Raw genomic sequence first — 17,844 nt, 5'->3', positions numbered from 1 at the left:
TTTTGGCCGCAATGAGCAAAGGTATGAAGATGAAAAGAGGATCCCCCAAGATCCCCCAAACAAGAATTGAAAGACTCTTACTTGGCTACAGAAAGCGTTTACAAGATGTGATGCTTGCCAAAGGGGATGTTACTAAGTACTGACCCTGCAGGGTGCCCAAACTTTTGCTTTGGGCCCTTTTTCTTTTTTTGTTATTTTGAAACTATAAAAGATGGAAATAAAAAAGTTTTCTTGCTTAAAATATTAAAGAAATGTGTCATCTTTAACTTTATGCCTTTTGAAAAGCAGTTCATCTTTTACTCGCTTAGCTATTCACAGTAACAGAAATTTTGACCAGGGGTGCCAAATCTTTAGCATGCCACTGTATCTAATGAGTCCTTTTACCCCCTCTGGGTGGAGAATTCCAGAGATTTCCCCTCCCTCTGTGAGAAGAACCCCAGTTTTAAATGTCCATCCATTGATCATGGATCTCCTCATACAAGACTCTTCCGCTGATGGAAATATCTCCACATCTCCCCTGTCATGTCCCTTCAGGGTCTGAAGTTCTTCAGTACGGTCACCCTTTCTTTTGTGTCCTCCAAGGACTGCAGCTCTAACCCACATGCCCTGTTTAGAGCAGACATGGCTCTGATTCCAGGAATTAACCTGGTGAGTCTGCTCTGAACTGCCTCCATTGTAAGCATATATCCTTCCTTTGCATGATGGGACCGAACACCTCATCGATTCCTGTTGTCATCTCAAGCTTCGGGGAGATCACCCAACTCCCCGGGAAGGAAACCCAGTTCTGTGCTTTCTCCAAAGTCAATGTCTTTTTTCCCAGGTTGGAACTGGCGCAGTACTGTGGGATGGTCACACTGTCAGAGGGGTGGTACTGAGGGAGGGTCACACTGTGGGAGGGGCGGTACTGTGGGATGGTCACACTGTCAGAGGGGTGGTACTGAGGGAGGGTCACACTGTGGGAGGGGCGGTACTGTGGGATGGTCACACTGTCAGAGGGGTGGTACTGAGGGAGGGTCACACTGTGGGAGGGGTGGTACTGAGGGAGGGTCACACTGAGAGGGGTGGTACTGAGGGAGGGTCACACTGTGGGAGGGGTGGTACTGAGGGAGGGTCACACTGAGAGGGGTGGTACTGAGGGAGGGTCACACTGTGGGAGGGGTGGTATTGAGGGAGGGTCACACTGAGAGGGGTGGTACTGAGGGAGGGTCACACTGTGGGAGGGTGGTATTGAGAGAGGGTCACACTGTGGGAGGGGTGGTACTGAGGGAGGGTCACACTGGGAGGGTGGTACTGAGGGAGGGTCACACTGGGAGGGTGGTATTGAGGGAGGGTCACACCGTGGGAGGGGTGGTACTGAGGGAGGGTCACACTGGGAGGGTGGTACTGAGGGAGGGTCACACTGTGGGAGAGGTGTTATTGAGGGAGGGTCACACTGTGGGAGGGGTGGTACTGAGGGAGGGTCACACTGTGGGAGGGGCGGTACTGAGGGAGGGTCACACTGTGGGAGGGGTGGTACTGAGGGAGAGTCACACTGTGGGAGGGGCGGTACTGAGGGAGAGTCACACTGTGGGAGGGGCGGTACTGAGGGAGGGTCACACTGTGGGAGGGGCGGTACTGAGGGAGGGTCACACTGTGGGAGGGGTGGTACTGAGGGAGAGTCACACTGTGGGAGGGGCGGTACTGAGGGAGGGTCACACTGTGGGAGGGGCGGTACTGAGGGAGGGTCTCACTGTGGGAGTGGCGGTACTGAGGGAGGGTCACACTGGGAGGGGTGGTACTGAGGGAGGGTCACACTGGGAGGGTGGTACTGAGGGAGGGTCACACTGTGGGAGGGGTGGTACTGAGGGAGTGTCACACTGTGGGAGGGGTGGTACTGAGGGAGAGTCACACTGTGGGAGTGGTGGTACTGAGGGAGTGTCACACTGTGGGAGGGTGGTATAGGTGGGTGGTGTTGAGGAAATAATAGGAGTTTCTCACCATCCTGCTCGTTTTCCTCCTAGCAGCCAGAACGGGAAGTGATGAGGCACTGGCAAACGGTGGACACCCCCAGCAGACTCTCTCCCTACCGTCTTCCCGTCATCAACAACTACGTGACTCCTGTCCCCCCGTCCCTCCGCCCATGGGAGAAGAGCACCTTTAGCAGAGGACGCCGGCTACGTGCACCCACCACGTCCCACGCCCCAGCCAGCCCCGCTCAAAAGGTAGAGAACGGCGGGGGCTCAGGGCACTGCTATCGTCTATTAGGATGTATGTTGCCACCAGCTGACCTCACCACTTGCTGTGGGACAGGCTGGGGCGTCAGCAGGAGCCATAGATATGGTGGCGGGCTTCACACTCCTGGGCAGGCACAGACTGCTGAGGTGTTTCCTCTGCCGGGGCAAGTAGTGAGAAGAATAGCTGGGCCGGTGTGGAGGTGTCGGAGGGGAGAATGACTGTCGGAATCAGTTTAATATCACTGGCATATGTTGTAAAATTTGTTATTTTGGGGCAGTACAGTGCAATATAGAATAAAAAGCTATAAATCACAGTAAAAAGTGTATAAAAAACAAGTGATGCAAAAAGAGAGGAAAAGCTGGTGAAGCAGCATTCATTGTGCATTCAGAAATGCAATGGCGGAGGGGTACGGACTGTGGGGGGGTTCATACTATGAGGGGTTGGCGTTTCAGAGAAGATGTACAGCAAACAGCTGCTCCCCCCCTCCACTTTCTGCCTAATAAGGGGGGTGGGGTACTGGTGATCAGAGACGCTGGATCTTGGTGTGGGAGAGGGAATTCAGGTTAAATATCCTCAGCCTATTGAATATTGAAGAGCCTGGACAGAGTGGATGTGAGAGAGCCTCGGACCAGAGGGTGCAGCCTCAGAACTGAGGGACAACCATTTGGAACAGATGAGGAATTTGTTCAGCCAGAAGGAGGTGAATCTGTGAAATTTGTTGTTATAGATGACTGTGGAGGCCAAGTCTTTGGGTATATTTAAAGATGGAGGTTGACAGGTTCTTAATTAGTCAGGGTGTTAAAGGTTACAGGGAGAAGGCAGGAGAATGGGGTTGAAGGGGATAATAAATTCGTCATGATCGAATGGCGGTCTAGACTCGATGGGCCGAATGGGCTGTCTACTTCGATGCCTTCTGGTCTTCAGTTGGCAGTTAGTGGGAGCTTGAAGTCCTTGTGGGAGAGCCTGGTGGGGAGGTTGGTGGGAGAACGGTGGGTGATGGAAATGGGAAGGTCCAGTGGGTGGGGCTGGCTGTGAGTGGCCAGTGGGAGCAGGAGGGCTTGCTCTGAACTGAAGCAAGTTCACTGACTGAAGATAAACTCTCCCTGTACATCTGTGGCCAGTATACAACCGATGGGCTGAAGATCCTCCTTGTAAGTACCTTGTCCGCTTTCCTGGGCCAAGTGGCCACTCACACTCCTCGCTACCAGACCGGCTGAACCTCCCTCCCCCCCCCCTCACCTTTATCCAGCCTGTCACTGCCCCTCCCATTGATCAGAGGGATGAGCTCTCATGATCCTTGTATATGAAGTGTTGGATACGGAGTCACACTGCATCAAGACAGGCTCTTCAGCCCATCGAGTTTGTGCCGACCATCAGCAACCCATTTCTGCCAATTGTTGGCCCCATTGCTCAGACCCTTTCGCACAATGTTTGCACATCTCAATTACAACTCACCCCAGCCTCCTGTTTTCCAGCCGCTCCTAACTTTCCTCATGGTTACAAATTTCTAGTCCCCATAAACCCCTCTGCCCTTCTGCAGCTGCCTGTCATTGCCCTCCTAGCCACTGAGCACATCCACATGAAATGTTGTCGTAGAAAAGCCACATCCATCATCAGAGATCCCCACCATCCAGGCCATGCCCTTTTCTCACTGCTGCCATCGTGGTTGGTACAGGAGCCTCCGGACTCTCACCACCAGGTTCAAGAACAGTTACTACCCCTCAACCATCAGGATCTTCATCAAAACAGGATAATCACACTTAACATCACTTGCCCCGTCATTGAAATGTTCCCACAACCAACTATATCACTTTCAATGACTCTTTGTCTCTTAATCTCATGTTCTCAGTATTTAGTGCTATTTGTTTAGATTAGCAGTTTGTTGTCTTCTGCACTCTGGTTGATCTTTCATTGAACCTGTTACAGTTACTATTCTATCGATTTGCCCACGGGAAAATGAATCTCAGGGTTGTATATTGTGACAATTATGTACTTTGATAATAAAATTTACATTGAATTTTTGAACTTTGAACCCCCCCCCCCCGCCAGACTCTACCTCAACCACACATTGGGGAAATATTACAGCGGCCATTTAACCGGCTGAACCACATGTCTTTGGGAAGTGGGAGGGAACTGGAGCATCCGGGGAACCACATGGTCACGGAGCACATGCAAACTCCTCACTGGCAGTGCCAGAGGTCAGGTCTCTGGGGCTGTGAGGCAGTGGTTCTACCTGCTGTACTGTCCCAGTGATGTCTGGTTTGAAGCACCTACAGACTGAAATGGTTGGTTTATTCCCTGCAGGGTGTGGGTAGTGAGTTTGTACCCCTGAGCCTGCTACAACTGGCGGATGCTGCTGCAGGCTGGTCCCTCCCATGGCTCCAGCTCATTGGTCACTGTGGCTGTTGCAGGGAGTCCCAAGGTGGCGTCGCTCTGCGGGAGTGCACAGCAATGTGGTAGTGACGATGGTGTACCGTGGCAAGAGGCTGCACCTCTCCTATGACCGGGCTGATGCGAGGGACGAGGTCAAGGTTCATCAGCAGCATTGCGGTGGAGAGAACCTCTGCGTCTTCAAGGGGAAGCTGATGGAAGCAGGTGGGTGTGACACGGGGATCTGCTGTCAGACTGACCAGTGGCGATATTATCCCAGGGACACCACCTCAACCTGTCTGTATCCCTCAAACACCCAGCAGGAATAGGCCACTTGGCCCCTTTAGACTGTCCCACCATTCAGACTTCCTTGTGACCTCACCTATTCATGTCGTTTACCCAGCCAATAATAAATCAGCCATGATGGAGGGAACAACAGATTTGATGAACCAAATGGCCTAATTCTGCTCATATGTCTTATGACCGGTCAGGGTGGTAGGGAGGGGCTGTGGGTCTGGTGTGAGGAACTCTGTAATAAATGTTAGGAGCTCAATTTAAATTTCAAGTTTAATTATTCAATTGTACAGAAATATAGCCAAAGGAAATGGTGTTCTTCTGGGGCCAAAGCGCAAAACACATTACCCAATGCACACTGCACAGAGCATAAATTAGCACATGCGGTTCCAATTTCACGTATGGTTAGGATTTCTCCCTCCGTTCACAGAGCGGTTCGAGTTTGTGTCACGGAGACATGCTGGCTTCCCGTTCAGCCTCACCTTCTTCCTGAATGGCCTTCAGGTGGACCGGCTCAGCTCCTGCTGTGAGTTCCGGCACCGCAGGGGCTCCCGGCTCGGGGGGAGGCATCCCCACTTCACCATCCTGTCAGTGCAGGGCGCCACCCCCTGCTACAGGTGAGTGGGCACAGGGCCGGGGGTGGGGTCACGCTGTACTACAGGTGAGTGGGCACAGGACCAGGGGACGGGTCCACACTGAACTACAGGTGAGTGGGCACAGTGCCAGGGATGGGTTCACACTGTACTACAGGTGAGTGGGCACAGGACCAGGGGTGAGTTCACACTGAACTACAGGTGGGTGGGCACAGGGCCAGGGGTGGGTTCACACTGTACTACAGGTGAGTGGGCACAGGTCCGGGTGTGGGTTCACACTGTACTACAGGTGAGTGGGGACAGGGACGGGTTCACACTGTACTACAGGTGAGTGGGCACAGGTCTGGGTGTGGGTTCACACTGTACTACAGGTGAGTGGGCACAGGGCCAGGGACGGATTCAGACTGTACTACAGGTGAGTAGGGACAGGGACGGGTTCACACTGTACTACAAGTGAGTGGGCACAGGGCCTGGAATGGGTTCACACTGAACTACAGGTGAGTGGGCACAGGACCAGGGATGGGTTCAGACTGTACTACAGGTGAGTGGGCACAGGACCAGGGGACGGGTTCACACTGTACTACGGGTGAGTGGGCACAGGGCCAGGGATGGGTTCACACTGTACTACGGGTGAGTGGGCACAGGACCAGGGGACGGGTTCACACTGTACTACAGGTGAGTGGGCACAGGTCTGGGTGTGGGTTCACACTGTACTACAAGTGAGTGGGCACAGGGCCTGGGACGGGTTCACACTGTACTACAGGTGAGTAGGCACAGGGCCAGGGACGGGTTCACACTGTACTACGGGTGAGTGGGCACAGGACCAGGGGACGGGTTCACACTGTACTAGAGGTGAGTGGGCACAGGGCCGGGGGTGGGGTCACACTGTACTACAGGTGAGTGGGCACAGGGCCAAGGGTGGGTTCACTCTGTACTGCAGGTGAGTGGGCACAGGTCTGGGGGTGGGTTCACACTGAACTACAAGTGAGTGGGCACAGGGCCTGGAACGGGTTCACACTGAACTACAGGTGAGTGGGCACAGGGCCAGGGACGGGTTCACAGTGTACTACAGGTGAGTGGGCACAGGTCTGAGTGTGGGTTCACACTGTACTACAAGTGAGTGGGCACAGGGCCTGGAACGGGTTCACACTGAACTACAGGTGAGTGGGCACAGGGCCAGGGACGGGTTCACAGTGTACTACAGGTGAGTGGGCACAGGACCAGGGGACGGGTTCACACTGTACTACGGGTGAGTGGGCACAGGGCCAGGGACGGGTTCACACTGTACTATGGGTGAGTGGGCACAGGACCAGGGGACGGGTTCACACTGTACTACAGGTGAGTGGGCACAGGTCTGGGTGTGGGTTCACACTGTACTACAAGTGAGTGGGCACAGGGCCTGGGACAGGTTCACACTGTACTACAGGTGAGCAGGCACAGGGCCAGCGATGGGTTCACACTGTACTAACGGTGAGTGGGCACAGGGCCTGGGACAGGTTCACACTGTACTACAGGTGAGCGGGCACAGGGCCAGGGACGGATTCAGACTGTACTACAGGTGAGTGGGCACAGGGCCAGGGACGGATTCAGACTGTACTACAGGTGAGTGGGGACAGGGACGGGTTCACACTGTACTACAGGTGAGTGGGCACAGGTCTGGGTGTGGGTTCACACTGTACTACAGGTGAGTGGGCACAGGGCCAGGGACGGGTTCACACTGTACTACAGGTGAGTAGGCACAGGGCCTGGAACGGATTCACACTGAACTACCGGTGAGTGGGCACAGGGCCTGGGACAGGTTCACACTGTACTACGGGTGAGTGGGCACAGGTCTGGGTGTGGGTTCACACTGTACTACAAGTGAGTGGGCACAGGGCCAGGGATGGGTTCACACTGAACTACAGGTGAGTGGGCACAGAGCCTGGGACAGGTTCACACTGTACTAGAGGTGAGTGGGCACAGGTCTGGGTGTGGGTTCACACTGTACTACAGGTGAGTGGGCACAGGGCCAGGGACGGGTTCACACTGTACTACAGGTGAGTAGGCACAGGGCCTGGAACGGATTCACACTGAACTACCGGTGAGTGGGCACAGGGCCTGGGACAGGTTCACACTGTACTACAGGTGAGCGGGCACAGGGACAGGGACGGGTTCACACTGTACTACAGGTGAGCGGGCACAGGGACAGGGACGGGTTCACACTGTACTACAGGTGAGTGAGCACAGGACCAGGGGTGGGTTGGCATAGTGCTACACGTGAGTGGGCACAGGACCAGGGGACGGGTTCACACTGTACTACGGGTGAGTGGGCACAGGGCCAGGGACGGGTTCACACTGTACTACGGGTGAGTGGGCACAGGACCAGGGGACGGGTTCACACTGTACTACAGGTGAGTGGGCACAGGTCTGGGTGTGGGTTCACACTGTACTACAAGTGAGTGGGCACAGGGCCAGGGAGGGGTTCACACTGTACTACAGGTGAGTAGGCACAGGACCAGGGATGGGTTCACACTGAACTACAGGTGAGTGGGCACAGAGCCTGGGACAGGTTCACACTGTACTACAGGTGAGTGGGCACAGGTCTGGGTGTGGGTTCACACTGTACTACAGGTGAGTGGGCACAGGGCCAGGGACGGGTTCACACTGTACTACAGGTGAGTAGGCACAGGGCCTGGAACGGATTCACACTGAACTACCGGTGAGTGGGCACAGGGCCTGGGACAGGTTCACACTGTACTACAGGTGAGCGGGCACAGGGACAGGGATGGGTTCACACTGTACTACAGGTGAGTGAGCACAGGACCAGGGGTGGGTCGGCATAGTGCTACACGTGAGTGGGCACAGGGACAGGGACGGGTTCACACTGTACTACAGGTGAGTGAGCACAGGACCAGGGGTGGGTTGGCATAGTGCTACAGGTGAGTGGGCACAGGGCAGAGAAGGGGGTGGATTCATGGATGCCCCCCCCCACTGTGGGGATATGGGGTAAGGAAAGGAGTCCAACTTCTCTAGGAGAGCGGAAGGGTCACCTGTTACAGGTGGGTGGTTGTGGAAGAGGTACAACCTGGTAGTGGGCTCGGTGGGAGGGGAGTGGGTCGTAATATGCTCCATTTGTGTGTGGATGGTATGGGGAGGTCACACACTGCTACATGTGGGTGAGGACAGGGACTGGGTGGGGTGAAACCCTGCTATAGGGGGAGCGGGGTCTGAAGCATTAAAAGGTATTGGTCTGACCACACTTGGAGTTTTGTAACCCCTTATCTTGGGCCCCTTAGAAAAGCTGTATTGGCATTGGGGTGGTCCAGAGAGGGTTGACATGGATGATTCCAGGAATGAAAAGGTCACATATGAGGCTGTGGGTCTGTACTTGCTGGAGTTAAAGAATGAGAGGGGGCTCTTCTTGAAATCTATCGAATGTTGACAGGGCTAGACACAGTGGGTGTGGAGAGGATGGTTTCTATCGTGAGCGAATCTAGGACCAGAGGGCACAGCTTTAGAAAAGAGGGACATCCATTTTGGACAGAAATGTAGAGAAATTTGTTTAGCCAGAGGGTGGTGTATCTGTGAAATTCATTGCCAAAGAACGGTGTGGAGACCAAGACATTGGGAATATTTAACGTGGAGGTTGATTGGTTATGGAGAATGGGTATGAGCAGGATTTAAATCAGCCTTGATGGAATGGCAGAGCAAACTCAATAGGCTAGATTGCCTAATCTGCTCCTATGTCTTGTGAATTTATGCGACAGGGGAAGCTACAGATAGGTGGGAGGTGGTGGTGAGACGGACCCTCTCACATCATGTGCCAGGTTTGGGTGCAGAGGGAGGGTGGTGTCTGTGAATTGGGATAGCACTGGGTCTGCGAGCGTGGGGGAACAGTGTGTGTGGACTCTATGGGATGGATGGGTGAGATGGAACGGGGTTCAGAAACTAGCTGGGGCCCATGGGATGTTTTTAGGCCCTGGTCCCTCAGGAGCTGTGAGCTGGAGTGTCAGTCGGTCATTATGGTCTAGTTTTGGGACAGCCTACCCGCAGGGTGGCCTGAGGGCTCAGGGCAGTTCTGGTCGGTGTGGCTTGTGGGTGAGGGATTGTTTTAATGGAAGGTTTGGAAATAATGAAATACTCGCCCCCACCCCCCGTGACTCAGTAACTGGTGGGTGACCACCCTGGTCTCTCTGCAGGTGCATCATTGCCACCGGTCTGGACAAGAAACCGTCGCCACCCCCAAAGCTAGCAAAGGAGGACGGCGGACAGGGCAGAGAGAGCATGAAGTCGGGATCAGCAAAGCCCAACAGAGGGGTCCGCACAGTCAGGACAGCGGAGAACCTGCAGAGTGGAGCTGTTGCCAGCGCAACTGTGTCGGAACGGGACGGAATGGACGAGGACCAGGAAATGTCAGAATGCCATGGAGCCCTGGGGCAAGGTTGGTCCAGGGACTGTGTCCCTATCCCTGTCTGCACTCAGCCCCTCTCCCTCTCCCCAGGTCTGTTTCCCTCCTCTCCTCCCCAGGCTTGCACACAAAACTCTACACCTCCTGCTCCTCTCTCCCTCTTCCCCCGTTTCCTCTCTCCTTCACCTCCCACATCTCTATCCAGGTCTGAACTCTGCTCTCCCACCTCTTCCTGTGTCTCCTATTTCCCCTTCCCGGCCTCCACTGGAGTCTGCTCTCGGTCACCTGGTACTGCTTGCCCAGTGTCCTGACCAAGGGTCTCGGTCCGAAACGTTGACTGTGCCTCTTCCTAGAGATGCTGCCTGGCCTGCTGCGTTCACCAGCAACTTTGATGTGTGTTGCTTGAAATTCCAGCATCTGCAGAATTTCTGTTGTTTGTGTGATTAGTGTCTTGAGCTGTGTGTGATTCAATGCAAGGAGTATCGAGGGAAAGGCAGGTGAGCACAGGATATGGATCAACACTTGGAATTCTGATGTTATCGCCATTAGTGAGATTTGGTTGTAGGAGGGGCAGGACTGGCAGCTCCATATTCCGGAGTTTGGTTGTTTTAGACGTGACAGAGCAGGAAGGATTAAACGATGATTTTACCAGTCAGGGAACATGTTACGGCAGTGCTCCATCAGGATAGACTGGAGAACTCGTCTAGTGAAGCAATATGGGTGGAATTGAGGAATAAGATGGGTATGACCACGTTAATGCAGCCATATTACAGACCACCCAACAATCCGAGGGATTAGGGGAACAAATATGTAAAGAGATTGCAGACTGATGCAAGAAACATCAGGTTGTTATAGAGGGTGATTTTATCTTTCCACATATTGACTAGGACTCCCATACTGTAAAAGGACTAGATGGGTTAGAGTTTGTCAAATGTGTTGAGAAAAGTTTCCTTGATCAGTATGTAGAAGTCCCAACAAAAGCGTGTGTGATACTGGATCCGCTGTCAGGGAACCCTTGCAATCCTTTTGCTCTTAACCTATCTGTAGAATCCTTCAGGATTCCCCTTCACCTTTAATGCCAGAGCAACTTGGTGCCTTCTTTGTGTTCACTCGCAATTCTTATTCTCCATAAGGACCTAATTTGTTCCTAGCTGCACCTCCTTTTTTTTTCTCTTAACCAGGACCTCAATATCTCTTGAAAATGAAGGTCCCCCATATCCGTTAACTTTACTTTTTATTCTGACAGACACACACCTCGCTTTTGAAGGCCTCCAACTTACGAAGTACACCATTGCCAGAAAATAGTCTGTCTCAAATCTACACTTGCCGGATATATTTCTGCTACCATCAGAATTGGCCTTTCTCCCATTCAGAATCCCAACCCAGAGACCAGACCAATCTTTTTCCATATTTACTTTAAGGTAGTAAATTGGATTAGACATTGGCTTTGTGGGAGAAGCCAGGGAGTGGTCGTAGATGATTGCCTCTCTGACTGGGGAAAGTGACTACTGGTGTGCCGCAGGGATCAGTGCTGGGTCCATTGTTGTTTGTCATCTACAGATGATCTGGATGATAATGTAGTTAACTGGATCAGCAAATTTGCAGATAACACCAAGATTGGAGGTGTAGTGGACAATGAGGGAGGTTATCATGGTTTGCAAATGGATCTGCATCAGCTGGAATAATGGGCTGAAAAATTGCGGATGGAGTTTAATGCAGACGAGTGAGTTTTTGCACTTTGGGAGGACCAGCCAGGATAGGTCTTACACAGTGAACAGACGGTAGGATTCTGAGGAGTGCGGTAGAACAAGGGGATCGGGGAATGCAGGTACATAATTCATTGAAAGTGGTGTCACTTGTAAATAGGGTTATAAAGCTTTTGCCACATTGGCCTTCATAAATCAACGTATTGAGTACAGGAGATGGATGTTATGTTGAAGTTGTATAAGACATTTGAGGCCTAATTTGGAGTATTGTGTGCAGTTTTGGTCACCTACCCACAGGAAAGATGTAAGCAAGGTGGAAGAGTATAGAGAAAATTTACAAGGATGTTGCCGGGTCTGGAGAACCCCAGTTAAAGGAAAGACTGAATAGGCGAGGACTGTATTCCTTAGAACAGAAGACTGAGAGGAGATTTGATAGGGGCATACAAAATTATGAGGGGTATAGATAGGGAAAAATGCAATCAGGCTTTTTCCACTGAGGTTGGGTGGGACTACAACCAGAGGGCATGGGTTAAGAGTAAAAGGTGAAAAGTTTAAGGAGAACGAGGGGAAACTTCTTCAGTCAGAGGGTTGTGAGAGTGTGGAATGGGTTCCAGCACAAATGGTGTGTGCGAGCTCAATATCAACGTTTAAGAGAAGTTTGGAGAGGTACAAAGATGGTAGCGGTATGGAGGGCTATGGTCCTGGTGCGGGTCGATGGAAATGGGCAATTTAAATGGTTTGACATGAACCGGATGGGCTGAAGGGTCAGTTTCTGTGCTGTACTTCTCAATGACGCTGACTCTGTCTGGGTCAGGGGGTGAAATCTGGGGGGGGGGGGAGGAGCTGATGGAAATTGGCTAATGAAATAGGGTCAATGTAGGATTGAATCAGAAACAGGGTTAATATCACTGGCATACTGTACGCCATGAGATCTGTTATTTTGTAGCAGCAGTACATTGCAATACATAATGTTTTTTAGCTACAAATTACAATATATATAAAAAATTAAATTAAGGAAGCAGTGCAAAAAGAATGCAAAAAGTATTGAGGTGGTGTTCATGGGTTCACTGTCCATTCAGAAATCTGATGGCGGAGACGACAAAGCTTTTCCTAAGTGTGTGTCTTTCGGCTCCTGTACCACCTCCCCCATTGGTAGCAAAGAGAAGAGGGCACGTTCTGGGTGATGGAGGACCTCAATGATGGATGCTGCCTTTTGAAGGTGTCCACGATGTTGGGGAGACTAGTGCCCGTGATGGAGCTGGCTGAGTTTACAACTCTCTGCAGCTTTTTCCGTTGGCCACCATCCCAGAGTGTGATGCAACCAGTCAGAATGCTGTCCATGGTACACCTGTAGACACACCGAGTCTCCTCAAACCCCTTATGCAATATAGTCCCTGTCATGTAATTGCATCAATAAGTCAGGCCCAGGGTAGATCCTCAGGGATGTCGACATCCAGCAACTTGAAACTGCTCACCCCTTCCACTGCAGACACCTCTGAGGACTGGTTTGTGTCCGTTCCCTTCCTGAAGTCCACAGTCATTTCCTGGTGTCAATCAATTTATTGCTGTCAACATACATCAAAGTTGCTGGTGAACGCAGCAGGCCAAGCAGCATCTATAGGAAGAGGCGCAGTCGACGTTTCAGGAAGGGTCTCCGCCTGAAACGTCGACTGCGCCTCTTCCTATAGATGCTGCTTGGCCTGCTGCGTTCACCAGCAACTTTGATGTATGTTGCTTGAATTTCCAGCATCTGCAGAATTCCTGTTGTTTAAATTTATTGCTGTCAATGGGTGGCGGAAGTTCGGTCGGCCAAACGGCTTCTTTGTCTGCTTAAATGACTCTGTCTGTACTACAGCTGCCACAGCCTCCCGGGACTGGTACTCACCAAACTCCGTGTGTCCAACAGAATACGCCGACGATTTTGAAGAGGATGCGGAGAGGCCAGGCAGGGAGGCAGAACCCTGTGGAGAGGGCAGAGAAGAGGCACTGGGTGAAGGGGATGAGAGTGGCTCTGGCGAGGAGGGTCGTGACCAGGGGTTGGCACGAGAACATGAATTCAGCAACAGCCTCTCCGATGCAGAGAGTGAGGAAAGTTCAGGTGAGTCTGCCAGTGATTCCCACAGAGTTGTGGAAAAGTCACCAAATTGTCGGAAGAAAGTCGAAGTGTTGAGGATTGACGATACCGTACACGTCAAAATATTGTGTATATTTAATCCTACACCCCCCGCCCGTGTCTGTAAACCCCCACCCCTCCGCCGGCCCCTACACCCCTCCCTGTCAATGTAACCCCCTCTGGCCTCCACACCCCTCCCTGTCTCTGTAACCCCCTCCAGCCCCTACACCCCTCCCTGTCTCTGTGACCCCCTCTGGCCCCTACACTCCTCCCTGTCTCTGTGACCCCCTCTGGCCCCCTACACCCCTCCCTGTCTCTGTAACCCCTTCTGGCCCCTACACCCTTCCCTGTCTCTGTAACCCCCTCTGGCCCCTACACCCCTCCCTGTCTCTGTAACCCCCTCCGGCCCCTACACCCCTCCCTGTCTCTGTAACCCCCTCTGGCCCCTGCACCCCTCCCTGTCTCTGTAACCCCCTCTGGCCCCTGCACCCCTCCCTGTCTCTGTAACCCCCTCTGGCCCCTACACCCCTCCCTGTCTCTGTAACCCCCTCCGGCCCCTACACCCCTCCCTGTCTCTGTAACCCCCTCTGGCCCCTGCACCCCTCCCTGTCTCTGTAACCCCCTCTGGCCCCTGCACCCCTCCCTGTCTCTGTAACCCCCTCTGGCCCCTACACCCCTCCGTCTCTGTAACCCCCTCCGGCCCCTACACCCCTCCCTGTGTCCATAAGATTATAAGCCTTACGAGCAGAATTAGGCCATTTTGCCCATTAAGTCCACTTCGCCATTTCTTCATGGCTGGTCCATTCCTCTCTCAGCCCCAATCTCCTGTCTCTTCCCCGTAACCCTTCATGTCCTGACTAATCAGGAATCTAACAACCTTCGCCTCAAATATACCTGATGACTTGGCTTCCATGGCTGCCTGTGGCATGAATTACACAGATTTACCACTCTCTGGCCAAAGAGCTTGCTCTTGATCTCCGTTCTAAATGGGCGTCCCTCTATTCCAATGCTGTGCCCTCTGGTCCTAGACTCCCCCACTATAGGAAACATCCTCTCCACATCACTCTATTGAGGCTGCTCACCATTCGATAGGGTTCAATGAGGTCACTCCTCATTCTAATGAATTCCAGTGAATACAGGCCCAGAGCCATCAAACGCTTCTCATAGGATAAGCCTTTCAATCCCGGAATCATTTCTGTGAACCTCCTTCGAGCCGTCTCCAATGTCGATACATCCTTTCTTATCTAAGGGGCCAAAAACTGCTCACAGTACTGCAGGTGAGGCTTCACCAGTGCTTCATAAAGCCTCTTCATTACCTCTTTTTTTTTATATTCTAGTCCTTTCAAAATGAATGCTAACACCACATTGCCGCCTTCACCACAGACTCAACCTGCAAATTAACCTTTAGGGGATCCTGCACGAGGACTCTCAAGCCCCTTTACACCTCAGAGTTTTTGGATTTTCTCTCCATTTTAGAAAATAGTCAACCCTTTTACTCCTTCTACCAAAGTACATGACATGCACTTCCTGACATTGTATTCCATCTGCCATTTCTTTGCCCATTCTCCTAAACTAAGTTGTCTCTGCTTCCTCAAAACTACTTGCCCCTCCACCTATCTTTGCATTGTCTGTTAACTTGACCACAAAGCCATCAATCATCCATATCACTGACGGATAATGTGAGAAAGAGTGGTCCCAACGCCGACTCCTGTGTGAACGACACTAGTCACTGGCGTCCAAACAAAAGGCTCCCTTTATTTCCATCTTTGCCTCCTGTTAATCAACCAATGGTCTATACATGTTAGAATCTTTCCTGTAATACTGTGGGCTATTAACCTTGTTAAGGGCCTTCTGAAAATCCAAGTACATAACAATCACCAAATTTAATTGCAACAGATTTATCAGGCAAGATTTTCCCTAAAGGAAACCATGCTGAGTTTGGCTCATAATTCCTTTTCTTCTGCCTCTCCCCTTTTGAAGAGTGGAGTGACATTTTTAATTTTCCAGTCCTCCAAAACCATGCCAGAGTCTATTGATTCTTGAAAGACCATTGAAAGACTGATGACTCCATAATTCCTTCAGCCACCTCTTTCAGAGGGGTACACCATCTGGTCCAGGTGACTCACCTACCTTTAGACATTTCAATTTCCCACACACCTTCTTCCCAGTAATGGCAACTCTTTTCACTACTGCCCCTGACACTCTTGAACTTCCAGCATACTGCTAGTGTCTTCCACAGGGACAACTGATGCAAAATACTTACTAAGTTTGGCTGCCATTTTATTGTCCCCCAAACCTACCTCTCCAGTATAATTTTCCAGCTGTCCAATATCTACTCTCGTCTCTCTTTTATTCTTTATGTATCTGAAGAAACTTTTGGTATCCTCTTCAATATTAGTGGCTAGCTCACGTTCACATTCCATCCTTTCTTCCTTTATGACTTTTTGTTACCTTGTTAATTTTAAAAGCTTCCCAATCCTCTAACTTTCCACTAATTTTTGCTCTGTTATGTGCCCCCTCTTTGGCTTTTATGTTGGCTTCGACTGCCCTTGTCAGCCACAGTTATGTCATCCTGCCTTTAGAATACTGCTTCTTTGGGCTGTATCCATCCTGTGCCTCCTGAATTGCTCCCAGAAACTCCAACCATTGTTGCTCTGCCATCATCCCCTTCCAATCAACATTGGGCCGCTCGTAACTCTCTCGTGCCGCTGTAATTCCCTTTGCTGATGCACCTTACTTTAGCATAACCCTCTCAAATTGCAGGGTGAATTCTATCATATGATGATGACTGTCTCTGAAGGGTTCCTTTACCTTAAGCTCTCTAATCAATTCCAGTTCATTACACAATACCCAGTCTAAAATAGCAGATCCCCTAGTGGGCTCAACCATGGGCTGCTTTAAAAAGCCACCTTGTAGGCATTCTACAAATTCTCCCTCTCGGACTTCAGCACCAACCTGATTTTTCCAAATTACCTGCATATTGAAATCCCCCATGCTATCAAATGTTGCCCTTTTGGCATGCATTTTCCATCTCCCATTGTAATTTGTAGACCACATCTTTGCTGCTGTTCAGAGGTCTGTATGTAACTCCATCAAGGCCTTTTTGCCCTTGCAGTTCCTTAGCTCAACCCACAATGATTCAACACCTCTCTCTAATGATTTGATTTCATTTTTCACCAACAGAGCCACCCCGCCCCCCTGCCTTCCTGTCTTCCCTTTCGATACAACCTGTATCCTTGGACTTTAAGCTTCCAGCTATAATCTTCTTTCAGACATGACTCGGTGATGCCCACAATGTCCTATCTGCCAATTCCTAACTACACAGCAAGATCATCTTCCTTATTTCATATCCTGTGTGCATTAAAATATAACACTTTCAGTCCCTTATTTGTCACCCTTTTCGGTTTTTATCCCCGTGTTGCACTGCAACTCATCTCACTGACTGCAATTTTGCCGGCTCATCTGCCTGTTCTTCCTGACAGTCTCACTACACACTGCCTCTGCTTGTATGCCCACTGCCCCATCCTGAGCCCGATCACTCAGTTTCCCATTCCTTTGCCAAATTAGTTTAAAAACTCCTCAGCAGTTCTAGCCAACCTGCCCACAAGGGTATTGGTCTCCCTCGGGTTCAGGTGTAACCCATACCTTTTGTATAGGTCATACCTTTCCCAGAAGAGATCCCAATGATCTAGACATTTGAACCCCTCACCCTTTGCGCTAGTTTCTCAGCCATGCGTTCATCCTGTTCTTACCCTCACTGGCGCATGGCATTGGCAGCAATCCGGAGATTATAACCCTGGAGTTTCTGCTTTCAGCTTTCTACCGAGCTCCCTAAGTTCTCTCTCCGGGCCCTCCTCGTCTTTCCTACCTATCTGATTAGTGTCAATTGGTACCAAAAGATGAGGCTGCTCACTCTCCCTCTTTAGAATGCCATGGACACGATCTAAGACATCCCTGACCCTGGCACCTGGAGGGCAACATGCCACCTAGGTGTTTCTATCATGTCCACAAAATCTTCTCTCTATTCCTCTAACTATGCAATCTCCTATCACTACTGCAGTACTCCACCTGTCTTCTCATTTGAGTCATAGCACCAGACTTTCTGCCAGAGCCATTGCAGTGGCTCCCCCCCTCAAGAGTATCCATAACAGTGTACTTTGTATTGAG

At 51.3% G+C, this 17,844-nt stretch overlaps 1 protein-coding gene across 1 annotated transcript in view; it reads left to right on the top strand.

The window, feature by feature from the left end:
* Positions 1-17,844, top strand: part of erich3 (glutamate-rich 3) — a 167,478-nt gene that overhangs the window by 47,582 nt on the left and 102,052 nt on the right. Inside the window, exons 7-11 of the mRNA XM_063063472.1 lie at positions 2,001-2,201; positions 4,626-4,809; positions 5,309-5,495; positions 9,650-9,891; positions 13,471-13,662. Coding sequence (XP_062919542.1) covers positions 2,001-2,201; positions 4,626-4,809; positions 5,309-5,495; positions 9,650-9,891; positions 13,471-13,662 — 1,006 coding nt within the window. The remainder of the gene's footprint in view (positions 1-2,000; positions 2,202-4,625; positions 4,810-5,308; positions 5,496-9,649; positions 9,892-13,470; positions 13,663-17,844) is intronic.

The sequence above is a fragment of the Mobula hypostoma genome, chromosome 12 (assembly GCF_963921235.1).
Source record: "Mobula hypostoma chromosome 12, sMobHyp1.1, whole genome shotgun sequence".
Classification (NCBI taxonomy): Eukaryota; Metazoa; Chordata; class Chondrichthyes; order Myliobatiformes; family Myliobatidae; genus Mobula; species Mobula hypostoma.
The sequence above is the reverse complement of the archived record's forward strand: the minus strand, read 5'-3'. Positions and strand labels throughout refer to the sequence as shown.